The 24,048-nt window shown below is 33.5% G+C and overlaps 1 protein-coding gene across 2 annotated transcripts in view; it reads right to left on the bottom strand.

Moving 5' to 3' along the window:
• Positions 1 to 24,048, bottom strand: part of GLRA3 (glycine receptor alpha 3) — a 148,950-nt gene that overhangs the window by 34,902 nt on the left and 90,000 nt on the right. For both annotated transcript variants that reach the window (XM_036240971.1, XM_036240972.1), the window contains exons 6-7: positions 5,769 to 5,906; positions 489 to 703 (exon numbers count right to left, since the gene is read on the bottom strand). In XM_036240971.1, coding sequence (XP_036096864.1) covers positions 489 to 703; positions 5,769 to 5,906 — 353 coding nt within the window. The remainder of the gene's footprint in view (positions 1 to 488; positions 704 to 5,768; positions 5,907 to 24,048) is intronic.

The raw sequence follows: 24,048 nt of genomic DNA, 5'->3' as shown, positions 1-24,048 counted from the left end.
TTGCTAAATGGATGAAAAGAGCTACTATGTTTTATTTCAGCATATTTTGTGAAAAAAGATGGGGTCTTTTACAAACCTCATAAAGGAAATTGTTTATTTTAATTCTGGCAGCTCAGCATGGACTAAAATTGTGGTATTAAATATGCATTTTTTTATTGACCTGTGGCTACTACTTAAAAGCCAGAGGGGGTGAAAATATACCCCAAAGTAACTCAGAGTGCAGCAATATTGGCACTCTCATACAATACTTGTGAAAGTGTAATTATTATAAATTTTTCTGATGGAAAACTTGGCAATATATATCAATTCTTATTTTTGTGTTTTACAAATTTTTCTGCCTTGCTCATATATTACTTAAAAATCAGTAATGAATAATAAGCACAATAGAAAAAGATCTGACAAAATCCAGTAATTATATAGATGTATACAACTTATGTGTATATAAATATTTGTGCAAATATATGTATATGTCCAATGAATACACTTACCTTTGGTAAGGAAGCTCGTGATCCTGAACTCTGTGTGGTCATAGTCAGCACAGTAGTTATTCCCAAAGCTACCCTGGCTGGAGCAGCATCCATATTGATCCAGAACGAAACCCATGACAGGATAACAATCAGGAGACTGGGAATATACATTTGGATCAGATAGTATCCCATTTGTCGTTCAAGATGGAATCGCACTTCTATACACGTAAACTTTCCTGATTGGTCATAAAATAAATGCAGCAATTGGTGAAAGTAGGTCTTTGTTATGGCTTCAAATATCATACAATTTTTTTCATAATTTTGTCCTAAAATTTTCCATGACAATGAAAGGGGATCCTAAATCATATATGCAAGTCCATTTCTGAAAAATATTTTTTCTCATTTTTCTGCTAGCATCTATAAGCACCATAATGTGAGAATGTACCATTTCAGGAAATAGTATGTATTCTTTTTTTTTTGGTATGTGCCCCTGGCAGGAACTGAACCCAGGACTCTCTGGTCCGCAGGTCAATGCTCCAACCGCTGAGCCAAACCAGCCAGGGCATGTATTCTTATTAGTTTACACTTGATTAGTACTTTGTACTTGTCAAACTACTCAAAGATCTATAATTTCTCTTGATTCTAACAATTATCTCTGAGATTGATAGGAGAAATTACTCAGTGGCTTTTTTTCTTGTTTATTGGCTGTTTCTGGTGCTGTTAAGTATTTATTTAGAGCCAGGTACTATTTGTTCCAGAAGCCTTTACATTTACTTTAAAGTCACTGCTAATGGATAAGTATAATTGAAATTGAATAATTCCTTAAATGCAATTTCTGTAAGTTATTTTATGCACTAATAAAGTGGAAACTATTAATGCTAACAAATAGGAAAACATGTTATTTCCCATTAATAATTTCAAACATAATTTAAAAACATGCTTACTAAAAAGAAACCAGAGCTACATTTGTTGTATATATTTATGCCCTTGTGTTTATATTATAGTAAGTAATTAATAGAGACATAAATTGTGGTTTAATTAAACATTTTGTTGACATTGCAGCCTATCCCCTTGTTCTATGCCCTACTCCATTACCACATTATCACTACTTAAACTAGTTGTTTATCTGAATCATCTAACTTTTTGTTTTATTCTCTCATTATTTAAACTAGGGTAAGGTCAGAGAGTTAATAAACTGCTTTTTTATTAAGGGACATTCTCTAATCTAACTATGATAAGAAAGAAGTAAAGAGCACATCTGGGAAATTGCTAGTAGAGTGTTCAGTACAAAACTTCTACTACTGTGACTTGAGCCACATACTACCATAATACATGGTTCAGGTTGCAGGCAGAAGGAATGAGATTCCAGCGCTTATAAGTCTTAACAGAGTTTCATAAACTCTGGGAAAGTTAAATATCACACTTAAGTGTCTAGTAGTCAGAAACATATATCTAAGCTATACATGATCCTTTTATCAATTTATCTAATACATACAGAATGCCTAATTATTCTTGAAATATGAAACTCCTTTAAATTTTAAACTCTTTAAAATATACAATTTTTAAAGTATTTCTTTAAAATAATGAAGTAAAATAGAGAAAGAATAATAAAGTATTTTCATGATATAACAAATAATTCATATAACTTCATGATATAATCAGCAATAATTACTGACCATTTGTGTACTTTGAATAAATTCTTTAAAATTCATATGATTCTCAAGAAAAAAGCTGTAATTTTTCTTTCTAAAAAGTGTTTTTATGACTATCAATGGGAAAAAATATAATGGTATATATGTGTGGTTCTAGAGAGAAAAATGAACGAGTTGTACAAATCCTGACATTGTAACACTAATAAAACAAATTGACTAAGGAGCTTTTTAAAGCACATTTGTATTTTGAGTATTTTATGGCATTACAGCTATTTATTTGGGGTTGTCTGTTATTTTAATTTGCAATTAAATGTATCCTTGCCGAGATGGGTCAAGCCAAAAAGAAAAAGGAATTAAGTTACTATAAATCAGAAATAAAGGAGGGGACATTACTACTGGCCTTACAGAAACTAAAAGGACTATAAGCAAATAATATGCATAATTATGTGCCAACAAGTTGAATGAGTTCAATGAAATGGGAAAATACATAGAATGACACAAGTTATGGAAACTGACTCAAGAAGAAATAGAAAATCTGAATAGACCTATAAGAAGTAAAGACGAATTACTAATTTAAAAAAGTCACAAAGGGAAACTCCAGATCAGAAAGCTTTACAGCTCAATTCTATTAAACATTTGAAGAAGAATTCACAACAATCTTTCATAAATGTTTCCAGAAAATAGAAAGCAGGGAACACTTTTTAAAGCATTGAATGAGCTCAATATTACCCTGGTACTAAAACCAGACCAAGACATTACAAGAAAAAAATAGAAAGAGCTAATATCTTTTATTAATATAAATGCAAAACCACCAGCAAAATACTAGCAAACTGAATTCAGCACCATATGGAAAAAACTATATAGCATAATTAAGTAAAATGTATCATGAAATGCGAGCAAGTTTGATTTACTATCCAAAGATCAACAAATGTAATATGCTACATTAACAGAATAAAGACAAAATCTATATGATCATCTCAGTAGATGCAAAGCATTTGTCAAAAATCCAACAGCATTTCATGATAAACACACTCAACAAACTAGAAATAGAAAGGGATTTTCTCAACCTGATAAAAGGCATCTATGAAAAACCTACAGATGACATCACACTTAATAGTAAAAACCAGAAAGCTTTCTCACTAAGTTCTGGAAGAAGACAAAAATGTCTTCTCTTGTCACTTTTATGAAACATTGTACTGGGAGGTTCTAGCCAGGTAATTAAGCAAACAATTAAATAAAACAGTTTTAGATTGAAAAAGAAGTAGTAAAACTATTTTTAAAAGCAGAATACATTATCTCACATATAGAAAATCCTTAAGAATTCATCAAGTGTTAAAACATGCTACCACAAGGCTGAAACTCAAAAACATTATGCTGAGTGAAGGAATATAGCTTGAGCTATATTCTTTAAACAATTTTATAGTATGTAAATTATATCTCAAAGTTAATTTTTTAAAAGCATTCTTTAATTATAAGATGAATAAATCTGAGGATGTACTATTTAACATGGTGAGTATAATTGATAACATTGTACTGTATAATTAAAATTTGCTAGGAATCTAGAACTTAAATGTTCTCACACACACACAAAAGTTGACTATGTGAGGTGATGAATATGTTAATGAAATCAACGGAGGGAACTATTTCACAGTGTATAAATACATCAATCATTACATGGTACATTAATTATCTTATAATTGTATGTCAATTATTCCTCAGTAAAACTAGAGGAGAAGCATTCTTGCTAATATAGATCTAAAAGAAAATTTTTCTGTTAAGAGCAAAACTGTACCTCCCCCACCTCCTTGTGGGGGCAGGTTTTAATATTCTCATGTGTACAGACACATTTTCCCTGTTTGAATCCACTCTATTATTTTACTCAATAAACATTTATTGAGCATCTGTGTACTTCAGCAGACCCCAGAAGTACAGAAATGAAAAGAGATACAATCCTTAGCTTTATAAACTTACAATAATGATAGACACAGACAATATGTAAGTAAACATGTAAACTGAAGATATAATTTCAAATAGTGAAAGCAGGAAGAGGAAGGAGAGTGGATTTGGGTACTTAGCAGGTGCTTGTAATGAAGAGTCATTTGAGGAGTTGATATTTGACCAACCCTGAAGTATATGAGAGTAATAGGATAATTTGGGGGAAGAGGCTTATGTATAGAAGAAAGAGCAAGTACAAAGGATCTGAAGGAGCAATGAGTATGGTGAACATGAGAAAGTCAGCCACTATAGTCAGATTACAGGGCAAGGCAGAGAGAGGTAGAAGAAGGTTTTAGAGAGATGGGCAAGAGACACTCCCATGTTTGTGCCACCTAGTTACAGCAGCCCGAAGAAACTAACCCACTGCCTGAAACCAACTCTAGAGATTTTCTAACATTCCTGTGAAAGTTCTTTATCATTGCAGCTGCCCCTAGAGAATTGAGGAAGAACACTGGTATCGAACAGCCTGCTTTTTTATCATTGTGTTAAGATGTTAATCTTGAGCGCTCTACCAAATTTTTATCAGCCTCAGCCCTGAAGAAATGTGGTAAGGGGTGAGAAAATGGCAGTGACTTTTTCATCAGAGTCTGTGAATTGATTGAGGAGATAAAAAAGATTGCAGCCTTTCACAGTAAAAGATTCTATCACAGTTCTGGGAAATGCTGAGTCCAAGAGGAATAAGTTAATGTAATAAATTTATAAAGGCAGCAGCTGATGCGAGTGGGAGACCATGCACTAACCACATTGGAGGGATGCCTTCACTGAGGACAGTTTAACAGAATTTGTAGGAATAGGTTAGAAAGAATATATATTATGGGAATAGCCCATGCCAGATGAGAGAAGTGGACAGATCTCATGAATGTATGACTACCACATTGAATCTTTCAATGCTTGATATGGGTAACTACATTTGACATCTATCCTCAAAGGCAAAAGGGTACTGTGTCAGTGTGAATAGTAGGCATTTAAGTAACAATACCTTAAAATGCATGAAATTGTGGCCAAATGTTTAGGCAACTGACTTCTTAAAAAATAAAAAAGCAATTTCTTTCATTTTGTTAGCAAACACAATGTTTACTTCCCAAGAGGGGCTAAAAAGGACATTTTATCACTCACATCAAAATTCAAGGAATATTTTTATATGAAACACCATTACTTTGTAATTTTAAGCTTTTCACATGAAAAAAATTGTAAACATAATTAAACACCAAGCATTCCTTTGGTCCCATAAAAACTGATTATATAACAATAGGCAATAAGGCAAAGCATCTCATCTGTAAGTTTCCATGTTCTGCTTTATTACTATGAGAAACACTGAGCTACACACAGTGGAAATAATTAATCTAACACTACAATTAAGAAACATCTATCTGTTAGGCCGGTGTGGCTCAGTGGTTGAGCATTGACCCATGCATCAAGAGGTCACCAGTTCGATTCCTGGACAGGACACATGCCCAGATTGTGGGCTTGACCCCCAGTGGGGGGCACGAGGGAGGTGGCCAATCAAAGTTCTCTCTCATCAATGTTTCTATCTCTCTCTCCCTTTCATTTCCTCTCTCTCTAAAATCAATAAAGGAAAAAAAAATATTTTTAAAAGAAACATCTATCATAAAACCACAAATTGTAGATGTAATGAAGAATAGTCAGCCCCTACCTGTGTTGTAATGCTTAGTACAGTATCGTAAATCTTTCTCTTCTTTCAACAGAAACTGGGGCAGGGTGAGTCCTTCTGCCACTTGTACAGGTGCCTCATCTTGCCATTCAAAAATGAGGTCATTCATTGTGTATCCAACTAGGCAAAACATAATAAAAATATATATAGCAGTCAAAGAAATGTAAAAATACACATACTACTTGTACAGTTTACATGGGATGAGGAGACCAAAAAGTCACCTTAAGTCTATCAATGGAAATATTCCATCTCACAAGTCTGTTAAAATCTATTCATATGGAATATTTATTAAATAATGCAATAAAATGCAGTAAGCTACTAATAAGTATAACATGCATGTAGAAACCCTAAAGGATATGCATATACATTCCTTCCTTGGTATATGCAATGACTGGATTAATTCAATAATTAATTTTGGTTCTACTCCTTTGGATTTCCCCTCACTTTCTCTCAAATTACTCAGGTCTCTATCTGTCTGTCTGTCTGTCTCTTAAACACACACACACACACACACACACACACACACACTTTTTCCAACCTCATTCTTTCCCCAGCAAGTCCCCTTTCTTTCTGGAGCATGCCCATGCCTTTCCTTCCCTCCTTACCCCAGGTTTGCTCTTTCTGTCATTCTTTTTCCTAAACTCCAAGGGCCCTTCTTTTGCTTCTGTATATTGTTTCCTGAGCCCATGCAACCCAGCTGGCTCACTTTTTCTACCTCCGTGACTTTATAAATAAACTTTCTCTTGTAATTTGAGTTCCTTGGGCTCTGAATTCACTGCTTAGCCAGAACTCAAGGAATATAGAAAAAAATAATTCAGGACTCTTTCAACAAAAACTGAAATTGTCACTGATTAGAAATTGACCTCAACTATAACATCTGTGGGAGAAAAGTACCAGAGCTGATACCTTTCTTGATTTAATAATCAACTATTTTAGTTTACAGTATTTGCTTCTATGTTCCAAGTCCCAGATTGATCAAAATAATATTTTAAATAGAAATGTCTGCTTTTCAGGAAAAATCAGAGTACGAAGAAAATCTACATAGAATGGTTTGTGGAGGAGGAAATGCTTGTACTAATTTGAGTGAGTTCAGGATAGAACTAACGTAATATTTAATAAGTAGGCATCTTTTAGCAAATTAAAATTTTATAATTCTATTGGAGTTGTAGTTAAGAAAAAGCAGAATTTTATCTTTTTCCTCTTCTGAATGGGAACCTGTTCAAATGTACACTTGAAAACTGCTGCAGAAAGTGAGCTCAAAGTGAATGGAACCTTTGGGGAAGACTTGCTACAAGGCACAACTTCCATGGAGGCAGAAAGAGAGGAAGCACGTCTGGCCTCTGAACTAATCCAAGTGGTCAGGTAAAGGAGGCAGAAGCACTAGCTCCAAGATGCAACAAACAAGGGAAACTGTCCCTAACAAAATTTCCTGAAGCTTAGATTGTAAAGGAGAGGCTCTGAAAGCTATTAGAATCAGCTGGCGTGGAGCACATTAGGCTAAACAGAGCAATGGGTAGCGAAGGGAACTGATCACCCTTCCGCTTCCCACAATATCTGGAAAAGTATTTCCCCCAGAAGAGCTGAATAGATCTAGCTGTGGTAGGAGTGACTGAACTCAGAGACCCAACTCCACTTACCAACTGTTGGGAATATCTAGCAGTAAGCGCCCCACTAGCAATGGGGAGAGTAGTAGCAAGGGCATCAGTAATTAGATCTTAGATTCTCTGGGGTTCTGCTGTCCAACTTAATAGCAGCAGTACCATGAGAGTAATAGCTTATTATGGAGCAAGCACTATTTGATTGAGTTTGTAAAGTCATCCAGACTACAAGGGCACATCTGAATTCTGGTTCCAGACTGATATGCAAGATATGGAATCTGCAAGACTCTTCTCTAGACCATTGGACTTAGCACAGCAAGGACTTATGCTGGACTTGCTTATACTGGAATATATTTCATTGACTCCTTCAGTTAATTATTTGGTTGTTAATAACAGAAGGCTTTTACTTTTACTTATAAGTTCTTTGATATATCCATTATAAATACCATTTTACCTAGAAAGAAAGTATATACACATTTTTTCTCAAGGTTCAAAAGATAGTAAAATAAGCACCAATTATTTACTTCCAGGTAAGACATGCACCTTATCCTTCCATACCTGCAGTCACTAAAAACAAAATATGAAAAATTTTGTCCCAATTTAGACAGATAAATGGAGAAATGAATTGAAACCTTGTTTTGTTTTTATATTCTAGATTTTTCTTAGGGTCTTCTGTGAAAAGAAACTAGCTTTCTGAAATTCCTTCAAAGACAAGCTTTTGTTAATCTCAAATGTAATTCATAGGCAGCATATTTAGCTTGCTCTTGTGTTAACTGATAATCCACACAAAATGATTTAGGTACGTGTATTTCAGAATCAAACTATACTTCATTACGGTCCATAAATATTTAAGTTTGAAATCAGAAGAAAAATAATAAGATGATATGTTTAAGGGGTAATTCTTATATTCTGAGTAATTTAGCCAACATCCAATAATAATTAATAATAATAATAACAACTAAATGGGAATTTTACCTCAATAAGCCATCAAACGTAACTTTTAAAAAAACAATACTCTATACAGTTCACAGTGTTTTAATGTCTTTATGCTTTTAGTTGGCAGAATGTTAAGGAGAACAGACTGGCTAATGAGATCAATGCTATGAGTTGAATGGCCTTGTACTATAATAGGCTTCACAGCAAAAAGAATTTTATTCAGGGAACATTAACCCCAACTTCAGCTAGAAATCTCATCTGGCAGCTGCAATGAAACATGTAAATGAACAGCTCAATGCAAACACTTGTTTCTTCAACAAGTATTTACTAAGCACCAACTGTATGTAAGGCATCCTACTGGGCTTCAGGGAATGAGAGGTTATTACCAGGTAGAAAATAAGTGACGTGGGAGAGGTACAAAGTTGTGTATGCCTTCAGAAGGGAGATCTGTGGTGGCCACTTAGACCTCATTTTAGTTGGACTTTAAGAAAAGGCAGGACCTATATATAAAGAATGTGAGAGAAGGTGAGGCGCAGGCAATGGAACTAGTATCATCCACTGAAAGAAACTGCAAACTCCCAAGATTTATAACGGGTCTAACAATAACTTCCTTTGTCTAGAGCCAATTTGCATAAAGGAGCATATGGAATGAAAAGATAAACTAATGTAAGATGGTATTAAGTTTAAATTCTAGGTTGAAAAGTTCAATTTTTAAAATTCCCTGTGGGCAATGATAAACAATTGAATTATTTGTTTTAATCTTTAAAAAAAAAAATTTCTTTATTGTTGAAAATATTAAACAATTGAATCTCTTGAGCAGGGAGGTGACATGAGAAAAATTGTGCTTTAGAAACATTATTCCAGCAGAATCTTTTCATGGAATTTACAAGGTCAAAACTGCTTTCATAATCATAAGACATAATTTACCATTTTCACTGTGTTGACATGTGCCCAGATGGCAAAACAAAACCAAACCAAAAAAACAATGGTGGGTAAAAGTTCTAGTGCTTCAGCATAATTAAAGGCAGTGGAAGTTATTGTATTCTTTACTACCATATATCACAGCAGGAACAATGCACTTTTATTTAAGAATGTTCTTGAACCTTAATGGATAATTTTATCAACATTAACCTTTATATAAATAAGTTTTACTATTCTGTGTGTCAAAATGAAAAATACGTATCAAACATGACAGCTGCATACTATAATATGATAATTCTTTCAAGTAAAAGCACTGGCATGATTTGCAGGTTAAACCAGCTGGTTTTTTTGAAACACCATTTTTACTGGGTTGGGGAAACAATGTCTGGCAAAGTGTAGTTATTAAGATTAAGTACATGGCAGATAATTTGCTTAAAAATAAAGCAAATGAGTGAATCCATCATGCTCAGGGTAATGACTGATAATATCTGTTATCAATGATAGATTTTACTCTTTCAAGTCATAATTAGAATTTTAAAAAAGTTATTATCTCAATACTTAAAGATTTTTGATGAGCTTCATGGTGACATTAATAAAACTGACCTTTCAATATAGTACAGTGATATGTGCCAATGTTTGGAAAATATGAATAACTCATTAAGCTACTATTTTCTAAACGACCAAAGCATGATGTTAAAATCATGCATAGGTAGAAGACGCATTTAAAATGCAAGATAGAGAAATGGATTTTAATTTACAAGAGTATGAAGAGCTCATTAATATGGTTTCCAATTTCACATGCAACTAACCTTTAAGGAACTGCCACCTTCAGAAACTAAAGAAAAGATTTTTTGCATGTTTTGTTGTTGTTTGCATAGTACAGAATTTCCTTATTTTAAAAGCTGAATAACATTCTTTTGTATGTATATACATTTTCTTTATCCATTAATCTGTCAATAGGCTCATGGTTTGTTTTTATACCAAAGCTATTGTGAATAGTGCTGCAGTAAACACAGGAGGGCTAATATTTCTTTGTGGTCCTGATTTCAATTTTTTTGCATAAATGTTCAGAAGTGGGATTACCAGATCACATGGTATTCCTGCTTTTAATTTTTATAGCAGCAGGTATGGACCTTGAAGATATTATGCTGAGTGATATAAGTCAGTCATAGAAAGATGAATATTGTGTGATTTCACTTATATGAGGTTATCTAAAGTAGTCAAATTCATAGAATCACAGAGTAGAATGGTGGTTGCCAGGGGTTGGGGAAGAGAAATGAGAATTACTAATCAATAAGTATAAAGTTTTAGTCAGACAAGATAAACAAGCTCTAGAGATTTGCTGTATAATCTTGTACTTATCAACATAGAATATTATACATGAAAAATTGTTAAGAGGATAGATCTCATTCTACATGTTCTTAATACAATAAGCCAACCTAAAAAAAAAAAAGAAAAAGGTTTATAAATCAGAGTAAAATTAACCTTTTAAAAAATTTTTAACCTAGGTTACTAACCAAAATTAAGCTAATTTTCTTTATTTTTAAATTGTATTTATTTATTTATTTATTTTTGTTACAGATGTTTCTCCTTTTCCCCCCACTGATATCCTCTTTCCCCTCCCTCCCCGCCATGTCCCCAGCTTTGTTGTCCATGTCCATTGTTCATGCATACATGCATATAAATTTTGTGGTTTATCTTTCCCCCCAATCCCCTCTTCTGGGGATTATCTGTCTGTACACTACTTCCACATCTCTAGGACTACCCTGTTTTTCAGAATGTTATGCTCATTATATTCCACAAATAAGTGAGATCATATGATACTTGTCTTTCTCTGCTTGGCTTATTTCGCTTAGGATAATACTCTCCAGGTCCCTCCATGTCATCTCAAAGGATAAGAGATCTTTCTTTCTTACAGCTGCATAGCACTCCATTGTGTATATGTATCACTGCTTTTTTATTCATTTGTCTACTGATGGACATCTGGGTTGTTTCCAGATTTTGGCTATTGTAAATAGTGCTGCTATGAACATGGGGGTAGATATATTCTTTCTGATTGGTGTTTCAGGCTTCTTAGGGTATATTCCTAGAAGTGGGAACAATGGGTCAAATGGCAATTCAATTTTTAATTTTTTGAGGTAACACTATATTGTTTTCCATAGTGGCTACACCAGTCTGCATTCCCACCAGCAGTCTACTGGAGTCCCCTTTTCTCCACACCCTCGCCAACACTTGTTGTTTGATGATTTGTTGATGGCGGCCATTCTGATAGGTGTGAGGTGATACCTAATCTTTTCTTTTTAATTTAAACAAATTTTCTTTTGAAGAAAATTTCTTAACCTATTTGTGCTGAAATGAGGATTCTAATTTACTGAAATATTACCTCTTATTTACATTCCTAGTGGAATGAGAATATTTTTCTTTGTCTTCTCAAGAATGCAAACAAGCCTTTTCAAAAACAATTTTAATTTTTTAAAAAATTGTCAAAATTGGAAATCAATTAAATATATATTTAAGGGAGAATAAAAAGTTAGAATTTTTTTAAGTTTTCAGTCTAAGTCACTGATAAATAGCTATACCACAGTCTTTGCTTATATCTCATGTCATTAGGGTAGCCTTATCTGATGATCTTATAAAATACTTGTCTTTACATCAATCTGTGGTCACCCTTTCCTCTTTATTTTTCCCATAGAATTTATCTTTGCCTGACATGGTACATATTGATCAAGTTTTAATTTTGTCTACTGTCTACCTCGCCTCCTAGAATTTAAACTTCGCAGAAGCAGAGATCATTCTGTTTTAGTCACTAGCGTGTTTTTCAGTACAAAAATAGTATGTGGCTTGTAGCATAGCTTGAATTCTAGAATTACAAATAAAGAAGGAAAAAAAGAGGAAGAGTGTGTGTGTGTGTGTGTGTGTGTATGATGAGTTTATTTTAGGGTACGCTGAGATGCTATTAGGAGATGCAAGTGTTGATGCTATGCTAACTAGTCTCAACATTGACTTATATGTTGAAATTGTAGAACTGTGTATTGAAAATGAGATCTGGGTTGAAGATATACATTTAAACATCACCTATCTATAGATTATATTAGAGTTATAGATTATCTGAGATTACTAAAAGCAATAATATAAAAAAAAAACTATAGAAAGAATCTTAGAGAATGCCTTAGAAAAAGAAAGGACGAGACAGAAAAGTCATCAATAAAATAGAAAATTCAAGAAGGCACATTTTCACGAAACGTAAGTAAGAATTTTCTGAAAGAATTGTGACAGTGGAATGGGTAAAATAACAAGTTTCCCTCCAGTAGAGGCTGGGAAATCGTTTGCCAGGAATGTTATAAGAAACACAATCATTGTGTAAATTAAAATAGATGAAATCCAAAGCCTTTTCCAAGACCACTGATTTCACAATATAATCAAACATAGCTTTGCAAATCTATCCAATTAAAATGCACCATAAAAGAATAAGAGCCCGGCTGGTGTGGCTCAGTGGTTGAGCATCGACCCATGAACCAAGAGCTTGCCAGTTAGGTTCCCGGTCAGGGCACATGCCCAGGATGTGGGCCCAGTCCCCAGTGAGGGATATACAGGAGGCAGCAAATAGATGTTCTCTCTTATCAATGTTTTTATTTCTCTCTCTCTCTCCCTTCCTCTCTCTCTAATAAATAAAGAAAAAAAAAACATTTTTTAAAAGAATAAGAAACATTTGGTACTATTATAGAAAGACCGATCAGAGGAATCACAGGTAAAGTTTAGAAAGAGATCTAAGTAAGTATAAACATTAAAAAAGAAAACTGATAATTGCAAGTAGCTCTGTTAGGGTGGTAGAACATAAAATGGAGAGCAGCAGTGTGGATATCCGTGGCTGGAAAATAAAATGTAGGTGTAATTTTGAGAGATGCAGAAAAGGCATCTGGAGCCTAAACTTCCTAAGTGGTATCTTGGACTAATCCAGAGTGGGTAATGCCACGGCTTCTCAGCATTTTGGCTAAGATCAAAGGTAAGTGAGCAATGCAGAATGCTACCCAGTGTTCAGCATTTGGTAGTGTCACTGCTACCCATGAGGAGAAGCAGCAGCACAGCAATAATAGCCTTAAAGACTTTGGTTCAAAACTCCCATAGGCCTAGACACTGTTTCTCATTACACTATATGGGAGAGGGTTTCCTAAAAAATAATAATATGGAACTTAATCAGCTTTGGTGAATTGGGAGCTTGAAATGGATTTATTTAGAATCTTTAAAAATATGTACTTTTTTTTGCATGCAAACATCATAAAAAATACATTCCTGACATATTTATTTAAATAATCATAATCTGAAGCACCAAAAATGGGTTAAATAGATACGCAATTAATACACTGTAGAAGTTTGTAATATTTGAAAAAAATAATTGTCATTTATCCTTGGAATCTTTCTGGCCCTCTGAGAAAAGCATGCAGATTTCCAGTTTCTCACTTCTCCCTCACTTCAGTAGATAAGAAAATAGTTATTTTAAACTAGAATTAAACCTAAAATATGGGAGAGGAGATTGTCTCTAAGGCATCAGAAAATAGAGTTTATAATCATTTAGAACATTCTTACCTGTGACTAGGGAATTGCAAATGAAAACAAGATACCACTACACACCTATTGATATGGCCAAAATACAGAACAATGACAACACCAAATACTGATAAGATCACGGAGCAAAACAACTCTTTCATTGCTGAAGTGAATAAAAAAATGGTACAGTCACTTTGGAAAACAGTCTGGTGCTTTCTAACAATAATCATACACTTACCAGTAATCATGCTTTAGTATTCACCCAAATGAATTTAAAACATGTCCACACAAATTTATAACAGCTTTATGCATAATTGCCAGAACTTGGAAGCAACACAGACACCCTTCAGGAGGTTAATGAATAAATAAACTGATATATCCAGACAGTAGAATATTATTCAGTGCTGAAAAGAAATGAACTAGCAATCCGTGTAAAGACATGGAGGAAACTTACATGCATATTACTAAGTGGAAGATACCCATCTGACAAGGCTACATACCGACTGCAACTACATCACATAATAAAAAAGGCAAAGCTATGGAGGCAGTAAAACAAAAAAATCTATGGTTATTAGAGGCTTGTGGGAAAGAAAGAATAGGCAGAACACAATGGACATTTAGGGCAATGAAACTATTTGTATGATACTATAAGGGATACACATTATACATGTGTCAAAACTCAGAGAATGTACACCACCAAGAGTGAACTCTAATATAGGCTTGCGGATTATAATAAACAGCATGGGGTATTGATAATGAGTGTGCATGTGTGGGGGAGCAGCGATGCAAATGGAAAAACCTGTGTTTTTTTATTAATTTTGCTGTGAAACTAAAACTGCTCTAAAAAATGTGTCTACTTAACAAACGAAATCTCATCAATAAAGACATTCAAATATTTCAACCAAATAATCCTATTATTGAAATGTGGCCTTGGCATTAATTTTCCTAATTCTTTAGTGTAACAAATAATTACTGAGTGCCAATCCATGTAAGTACATTCGTAAGGTGTGGGAACCACAAAATGACCTGGCTCCAGGCAAGAGGCTCATAGTCTAGTGGTAGCTGACGATAAAACAGATCAACTGACAGGCGATGGCGTCTTACAGAAACAAGCAGGTCTCTGAGAGGGCAGGAAAGGGCCCTGAACTACCCTGAAGGGTGGGAGCAGAGGGAGAATCAGACAAAGCCTTGCAAAGGGATATAACAATTATTCAAATGTGGCAGTGTTAAAATAAATATTTACCATTTTTAGATGTGAAAAATAAAGGAGCATTTGTTTTCAACTCTTTGAAAATGTGTCTACATATGACACCTTCAGTCCATCTGATTAGGCTGGACTCGAGAGAGAGCAATTCAACTTGACCAGTGAAAGATGACAGTGTCTTTCTGGGAGCGTAGTCTTAAGAGAAAATGTTCATTCTTTAAGGATTTCTCTTTTTCTTCCTTTCTCCTAGTCAATAATTAATTTGGTTATAAGAAGGCTAGTCATACATCTTGGTTTGCCAAGAAAACCCTAGATTACTCCTTCTTTTCTCATGTTCTCTCTGATTTAGCACTTGTTCTAGTTTTTGTTTTTTGTTTTTTTGTTACAGATGTTTCTCCTTTTTTACCCCATTGGCACCCCCCTTCCCACTCCACCCCCGCCCCGTCCCCGGCTTTGTTGTCCATGTCCATTGGTTATGCATACATGCATATAGGTTCTGTGGTTTATCTCTTCCCACTCCCCCCACCCCCTCTTCTGAAGGATGTCAGTCTGTGCCCTACTTTCATTTTTCTGGGTCTACCGTATTCCTCAGACTGTAATGTTCATTATATTCCATATATAAGTGAGATCATGTGTTCTAGTTTTTAATTTTTATTTTTAGATGAAATATTATTGTTAACCATTGTTTTAAAATGCAGACAATAGTGTGGTGAAGGCCTGGGGGAGGGAGGAGCAGGGTAGAAGAGGTGGAAAGAAGGGATATCTGTTATACTTTCAACAATAAAGATAAATTGAAAATAAAATAAAACATCAATCATTATTGGTTTGGTAGATCTTCAATTTTACTTCGAGATTCTCCCATGGTATAAGGGAGTCTAAGACTATTTTAACGTTTACATATTAGGCTAAATCTGTAAAACAGCGAACATTAGCAATGGTCCATCTATTGTTATCAGACCTTTTTAAGTAACAGAAACTAACACTATTTTAAGGGCAGCCAACTCCTGATCTGAGTAGTGGCAGACGTTTTCAACTTTCTTCCCTTTGCTGGCCACTTGATGAGCAAATTTGGGACATCTGTGAAGTGTCCCGGAGTGTCCACGTGTCATGGAACAGTATGTTATAAGTGAAAACTGAGCAGTGCCGCTGTGGATCCTATAGAAAGCAATCTAAATGTTTTGAAACCTACAAACATATTAATTCTATGATTGGTAACACTCTATTTTGTAACAAACCCTTCTGGCAGCAATGGGCTAAAGGAAATAAAAGTTCATATTTATTTAAAAATGAAGCACCGAATTGACATTTACCAAGAAAGTTGATAGTGAAAGTTCAGCTTGAATAAAATGTGATTTACATTTAACATTCAGGAAAAGGGGCTATAGGGACAGCATGGTTAACATAAAAGTCACAATACAAAAATGACTGAAAATACATCAGCATCTACTGCAGAATTTACAGTCCTTTAGAAAGTAGTGCCCAAAGATGAGCATTTCATATGTGCATTTGCAGGGGCAGCATTTACATATCACTCTATGAAAAACAAATTTTTATTTAGAGCAAATGATATTTTCCTGAATCAATGTCACTTTTTGATATCAAGTTTTCTTGGCAAAGTGCATAACAGAAAATTTGCAAACATTAAATGATGTTAGCTTTTGTTTCAGTCTCATTTCCTGCTTCCTAGAGAAAATTCATTAAGTTAATTTTAAATGAGCTTAATTTTTAAATCCAACTCTGTAATCCAAGTAATGTTTTTGGAATTACATATGTTGGAGATAAAATACCTGACTATTTTGTCAATCCTATTGTGAAGTCTCTCTTAATTTCATTTAAAAAGTTTAACATTGAAAATAAATGTCACTTGTTTGTGATAGAGCTGAATAAAATATTTGTTGGAACTCATCATTGTTGTAAAAACAATGTTCCTTGTAAATTAAGAAATCTATGGACCTGTAGTATTCTTGAGATTAGTTGTGATATGCATGATTTATTTTAGTCATAAACTCTGCTAAATTTTATCAATGAAAAAGAAGTAGTAGCTTTTAAAATTTACAAGTTTTTTAATAAAAAGACAGAGTAACTAAACTATAATTTTTGTGTGTGACAGAGCCAATGTTAAATTAAAATTATATATCATAATGGCACAACATATTTTCTCTACTGCTTGCCATTAGTTAATTTTTTTAAAAAGCTCGACTATCTAAAAAACTATTTGTAAAGCAACTTATATATTCTGCAATAGTATTGAACTTTTGGTACATTGGTTCTCTAAATTTTGGTTGCACTGTTCAAAATGGGTTGAAAATATTTAATCAAAATTATTTTATAAATAGAGTACTAAAATTTTAGATTCTAAAGCTTTTTAGCAAATAGGATTTATAAAAATAAAGTTTCTAAATAGGAGCACATTGAGATTAATTCCTACTATAGAAAAGAAGAAACAATAAGGTCTCAAATAATGCATTTATTTTTTAAATTTAAGAACTGTGCTTTGGAATACTTTACCTTAAGGGAAGATTATATTGATGGGCAGCTTGTTTTGAATTAGATAACTTATACTGAAGTGAAATGCATATTGTCCTGCATCTAAATTAGGCAAATAATTTTAAAAAGATTCTTAAAAAGAAGCAAGTATTTTGATTGACTTTTGTCCAAAAAACATATTTGTTGCTAAAAGTTACTCTCATTCAAGACAAAGACAATATCGGTAAAAATATATGGCTGAAATAAGTTACCTATTTCAACAAAAAGGTAAAACCAAACTCTAAAATTATCAAGTATTTTAGCAATTTCAACTATATAGAGATTATTTTCTTGATGAAAAAAATGTATAGCCTACACAGCAGGGTCAACTGATAGTATGAAAATTAAAAATGTAAAAATTAAATAATCATTATCAGAAGAGAAAAGATTGCAATAAAGATAGAGACATGCTGTGGTCAGACTCATTACTGTGAAAATATTCTTTTTCCATTATTGATCTACAGTTTCAATGCAATTTAAATAAAAATTCTAATGCAATTTTCAACTGAAATTAACCCAAAGTATAAAAGTATATGCAGGACAATGGCAGTTTTGAAAAGTAAAAAGTCAAAAAGCAAGAAGTGGGTATAAGGGTGATGGAAGGAGACTTGACTTAGGGTGATGAACACATAATACAATAAACAGATAATGTATTATAGAATTGTACATTTAAGATCCATATAATTTTGTTAACCAATGTCACCATAATAAATTCAAGAAAAAAGTCAAGAAGTAGACCTCCCTAACAGAGGACAAAATATACAAATAAAGTTATAGTGTTTATGGAGTCTCTGTACCAATGAGATGGTGCAGAACAGTGTCCAGAATCAGACCCATATATGGAAATTTAAGGTAAAAATGACATTTTAAATTAATATGAAAACACTTTTAATAATTGATAATGGAAACATTTTCTATACACTTAGAAAATGAGTTACACAAAAATACAATCTACTTGTATTTAAAATGTAAGCACACCTGTGCTATAAAATTCCTGGGTTAAATACATATTTCTGTATTTTTTGTATATGGGAGGCATAATTAATTTAAAAAAAGATTTTATTACTTACACTCTTATATTTACAACCCTCGTATTATGAAAAGTGTCATAAAGTTAAAATATTGAGGACATATACAAAATAAGGCAAATACATAAAAATGAAAAGATAATCTCATAAAATCAGAGAGCATTTAAACAGAAAACAGAACAAAGAAAGAGTAATGGTCACTAAGTATGCAGAACAATGAAGGCTCAATCTCAGGGAGGTAAAGATAGAATGGAATATGATTTTACATGTCAGATTAGAAAAGAAACCGTTAAATCTGAAGCAAAATGGCAATGTTAGTATGTTTTGTAAAAAATTATTTTTAAATTATCTGTACTTTTATGTTTGAAATATTTTATTTATATAATCATACATATGTGTGTGTATATATATAGTGTGTGTGTGTGTACACACACAGCAGATAAAAGAAAAGGGCTCATTAAGCAAACGAAAGTGAATAGCAGTGAAGAGGATTTTGAGTTGAGGCTAACATATGTTTTTATTTTTCAGTTTCTAGTGTTTAAATTTTCTAGTACAAACATGCTGATTTAAGAAGACATAATTCAAATATATTACATTATCACTTTATAAAATCAAATGATCTTTGGTCATTTAAAAGACAGCTTAGAAAACTACAAAAGAAAAAAAAAATAATGAGGTTATTGTTAAGTACTTTATACCATGAGTAGTATACTATAAAATAAATACTCATTCAAAGGAAGAATGTGAGCTCAGAAATTGTTTAAACTGAGTTTTGAGATTTATTAATAAATTATAGATTCACATTTAGTTTTAAAAATGAACTAGAATCATATTTGATCCAGTTTCCTCTATTGAAAGAGAAAGAGAGGGAGAGAAAGACACAGAGGTTCCTGGGTTTGACCCAGCTTGCAAATGCTTATGTTTTCGACTAGCAGCTGGAATTTTAAAAACAAAAAGAAGAAAATGTTCAAACTTGGCACATGCCTGCTGATTATTGCCAGAAGAAATATTACTAAAGTAAATTTTATTGACCTGACAAGAAACAACTGCTATGTCAAAATGTATTTCATTAAAACTTTTTTATTCATAATTTGTATATTTAATGTGAATAATCTTACCATAATCCAGGTTGTTATATGTGGTTTCAGTTATAGACCTGCTAAATTATCTTCCTAGGGATTACACTTTCTCTAAATCTCTGTAACTAACCCATAACCATTATTCTGCTAGTACTTTGGATTCACTTGTCTTTGAAGACTTCTAAAACACTTTAGTATAGACCACTGATTGAATCTTTCTCCCTCTTTCTCTTAGGATAATGGTAAAAATATAATTTGTGATTTAACTGCGCTTCTTAAATGACAATTACACTGGAAAATTTTTTCACCTTTCTCAAAACTGCAGAAAATTAACATACATTGGACATCCAGTGTTTTAAAGTTCTTATGAGAAATCGCAACTAAAATCAGAAGATGATCTGATATGAGCTCATTTTAATGAGGAGTGGATGGATTTCTGCCCTAGGAGAGGTTATAAGAGGGCTTGTCTGAGTACCTCTTTGAAATAAACTCAGACTTGTGGAAAAATACTGTCTAGCTATCAGAAGGCTGGAGATTCAGATCTGTTCACATTTGTGAAATAATTTATTTCATAGACCTAAACGATAACAGAGTCTATGAGCCAACATCAATTTGGCGATATCTTAAAGTCGTGTAATGTTTTGAGTAGAGAATAGGAAGGCATTATAATAATCTTTTGACTGATCTCAGGGTTTTTTGATGCCTGATATTTTAGTGTAACTAATCCTTTACAAGAACCAAAACTACGTTCAATCCTCTGGAAAGGAAGTCTTACATAATATTAGCAAGAAGACCCAGTTTAGATTCTTATTCCCAGAAGCATTTGAAGATCATTGTTATTAAATAGCAGAAATTTTAACATGACTGAGTAAATACCAGAGAATTACATTATAAATTTCTCTTCAAGGTGAAATATTATAAAATGTCCATCACTTCAATACACTCATTAAAATGTTCAAGAGAAGACAACTCAGTTTGAATTATTCCTATGTTATTTACAAAATTAATATTTGTTAAATAACTCAGCTGTGTTTTAATTCCCACTATCGGGATATTTTTGAGTGTTCTAATTCACAACTTACTAACTAAATGCCGATTATTTTAGATAAAAGTAAAAAACTAACTCTAGAACAGAAAGTTTTTGCATTCAAAGGATATATCATGACTAATTTTTTAATAGCAATGACAGAAACAGTGATTGTAACAAGACTGAGGAAGAAGGTCTGATCACCAATGACAATGTGAACTACATCTACTTTTACCATTGTTTGTGTCCAGACTACTCACAGATACGGTCCATCAGTTCCAAAATAGCAATGTTTGGAAAAGGTATGAAATTACTAATGACTTAGAAAACAGAAGTCACTATTTCTAGAAAATATTTGTAACTTCTATTGATAGTGTGTTTGCATCAGATTAACATGTTAAGGGCATAATGCAGAAAGTCCTCCCATTTATAGATTCATTATAATTATCATTTTATTATTTTATTTTATTTTTTATCCTCATCCAAGGACACCTTTCTATTTTTTTGTTCAGATAGAGTAGGAGGGAGAGAGAGGAAGAGAGAGAAACATCAACGTGAAAGGGACACATCGAGTGGCTACCTCCTGCACGACCCAAATAGGGCTGGGGACAAACTGCAACTGAGGTACATGCCCTTAGCGGGAACTGAACCAGGGTCTCTCTGGACTACAGGCCAACACTCTAACTGCTGAGCCAAACCAGCGAGGGCTATAATTATCATTTTAAATCAATAGTTCTCTAGTAGGCCTGGACGCTGAAAATGGTATAACTCCTCCTCACTATTGCCAACTGCTAACACTTTCATAGGTTTTTTTTTTTTTTTCCGTCTTTCCTTTTTCCAGATCTGAGTCTGGAGTTTTCCTTCTACCCTGATTTAGACTCAGAGAAATCAACAAATTGCTTGGAACCAGTGACTACAGGTGGGTATATTGTGAAGAAGTAGGTCACTTGAGACTTCTGAGATCCTGAAAACTTTGACTAGGCCTTCTATAAATAACTTGAAGACTTTAAAACCTCCTGGAGGCCAGTGTGTGGCTCAGTGGACTGAGGTCATCCCCCTATTGACTGAGAGGGCCTGGTGTGATTCCTGGTCAGGACACATGCCCAGGTTGCAGGCTCAATCCCAAGTAGGGGGTGTGTAGGAGGCAGCCCATCCATGTTTCTCTCTCACATCAATGTTTCCATCTCCCTCTCCTTTCCTCACTCTCTAAAAAATCAATGAAAACATATTTTAAAAAAAACCCTCCTGGAATGTGAGCAGGATACATAGCACACAAACAAGAGTCCATTTGGAGGAATCTATGACTAGAATTGCCCCAGAGGAAAAGGTATAAATTTTGCATTTGTGGCCATTGTCTTCACTATTCATGATTACCGAATTTTGACCTCCATGTTGTATTAAAATACTTTTAAAGTCTATCTTGCCCTGGCCAGTTTGGCTCAGTGGTTAGAGCGTTGGCCCTTGGACCAATGAGTTGTGGGTTTGATTCTGGTCAAGGACACATAACTCGGTTGCAATTCTTTCCTGGCCCTGGTTGGGGTCATGCGGGAGGCAGCCACTTAATGTGTCCCTTTCACATCAATATTTCTCTCTCTCCCTCTCCCTCTATCTGAACAAAAATAGAAAAATGTCCTCAGGTGAGGATAAAATAAAAAGAATAGCTAGCCCTGGCTGGTTTGGCTCAGCGGTTAGAGTGTTGGCCTGTGGTCTAGAGAGACCCGGGTTCAGTTCCCACTAAGGGCACATACCTCAGTTGCAGTTTGTCCCCGGCACTGGTTGGGTCGTGCGTGCGGAAGGCAGCCACTCGATGTGTCCCTTTCACGTCGATGTTTCTCTCTCTCTCTCTTCCTCTCTCTCCCTCCCACTCTATCTGAACAAAAAAAATGAAAAAATGTCCTCAGGTGAGAATTAAAAAGAAAAAAAAAAAAAAGTATATATATATATATATATATATACAGATAAAAAGAATAAATTAAGAAAATAAAGTCCATCTTACCAATTTATCAGTGTAAACTCTTTAATCATGCTCTTTTGTGCCTTAAGAAAAAAAGTTATTGTTTCCAAACTTTATTACTTACTTTTTTCCTTATTTCCTCTGGACTCTTTTTGTAAATACACCATGGTTTCTAGATGCTATGTTTTTTTTAATTTTACATGTCAGATTTGTGGTCTTGTATATTTAGAATTTATTGAATCCTAGTGTTTGAGGAACTTTTGTTGTCATCTAATGTAGCTCACTTATCTTGCAAAAGAGAAAATTGAGTCTCTGAAAAATTAATGAATTTACATAGTCTTTGTAGTTTCTTAGTGAAGAATTTAAGGTTATAATGCATTTTCCTGAGTTTTGTATTCTACTTAGGGAGTAGCAATGGAGCACATAGTTTGCTGAAATAAGACCTGTCTCATTAAGTTGTAGTTATGATTAAATCAGGTACTATGTATAATGAACATAAAACTATATGACATCATCTTTTTATAAGACGTGTAACTACACCGTGTTTTTACTATATTGTTATATAATTAGAATATTTGATAATCAGCAAAGATTCAGCCTACAAAGATGTGGACAAATTAGGAGAAAATAGTCATGGTGTTAAGTAGGATATAATAGTGAGTGTTTAAGTGGGGACTAATTTTATAAGTAGTTTATTAGTGAATATTTTTCTCTTGGGAAAATTTGCTTTCTAATCAACATTATAACTGCAGAGACTGAAGTAATACATACTCAGAAAATGAGAACTGTCTGTATCCCTGACTAGCCAAGCAAAAGGCATAGTATTATTTTGAGTAATATCTTCACTGTTTAAATTATGAGGAGCTTGAATAATAGTAGAGATGACTAGGAAATAATTATTGCTAACTCTACGTTTTGCCTTTACTAATGTTAACTTAAATTCCAGAATAACCAGTCTGAGTCAAATCAGATATGGTTTTGAAATGAATCTGGAAACGTAAAAAGCAAAAACTCCTCATCTATCTTTAGATATTTTTATCCAAACCCCAACAAAGCATATTTTGAAAAACTTTTTAAATTGTTGTCAGAACTTTCTTCTTCAAATTGACCATTAAAAATATTTTTTCTGTATTTAGAGATTTAGCCTATTCTTTGTGGAAAAAGTCCTTTCTGCACCAAATTGTTTCCTTATATTGTCTTTTTCAACCTGAATAATTAAATTTTCTTTAACTTTCTCACACTGGTGATGTTTACGTCTTTTGTTACCTACATTCCTGTTTGGATATGAAATATATAATTAGACCGTTTATGAATATAGTAATAATTTGTGTATATCCTGTCATATTTATCTTTAATAAACAACAAAGTTTTATTATTATTCTAAAAATTATACAATTTTCTTCTATGATTAAAAATATCTTTTATATCTTTTTATCACCTGGAG

Source organism: Molossus molossus, unplaced genomic scaffold (genome assembly GCF_014108415.1).
Source record: "Molossus molossus isolate mMolMol1 unplaced genomic scaffold, mMolMol1.p scaffold_m16_p_4, whole genome shotgun sequence".
Classification (NCBI taxonomy): Eukaryota; Metazoa; Chordata; class Mammalia; order Chiroptera; family Molossidae; genus Molossus; species Molossus molossus.
The sequence above is the reverse complement of the archived record's forward strand: the minus strand, read 5'-3'. Positions and strand labels throughout refer to the sequence as shown.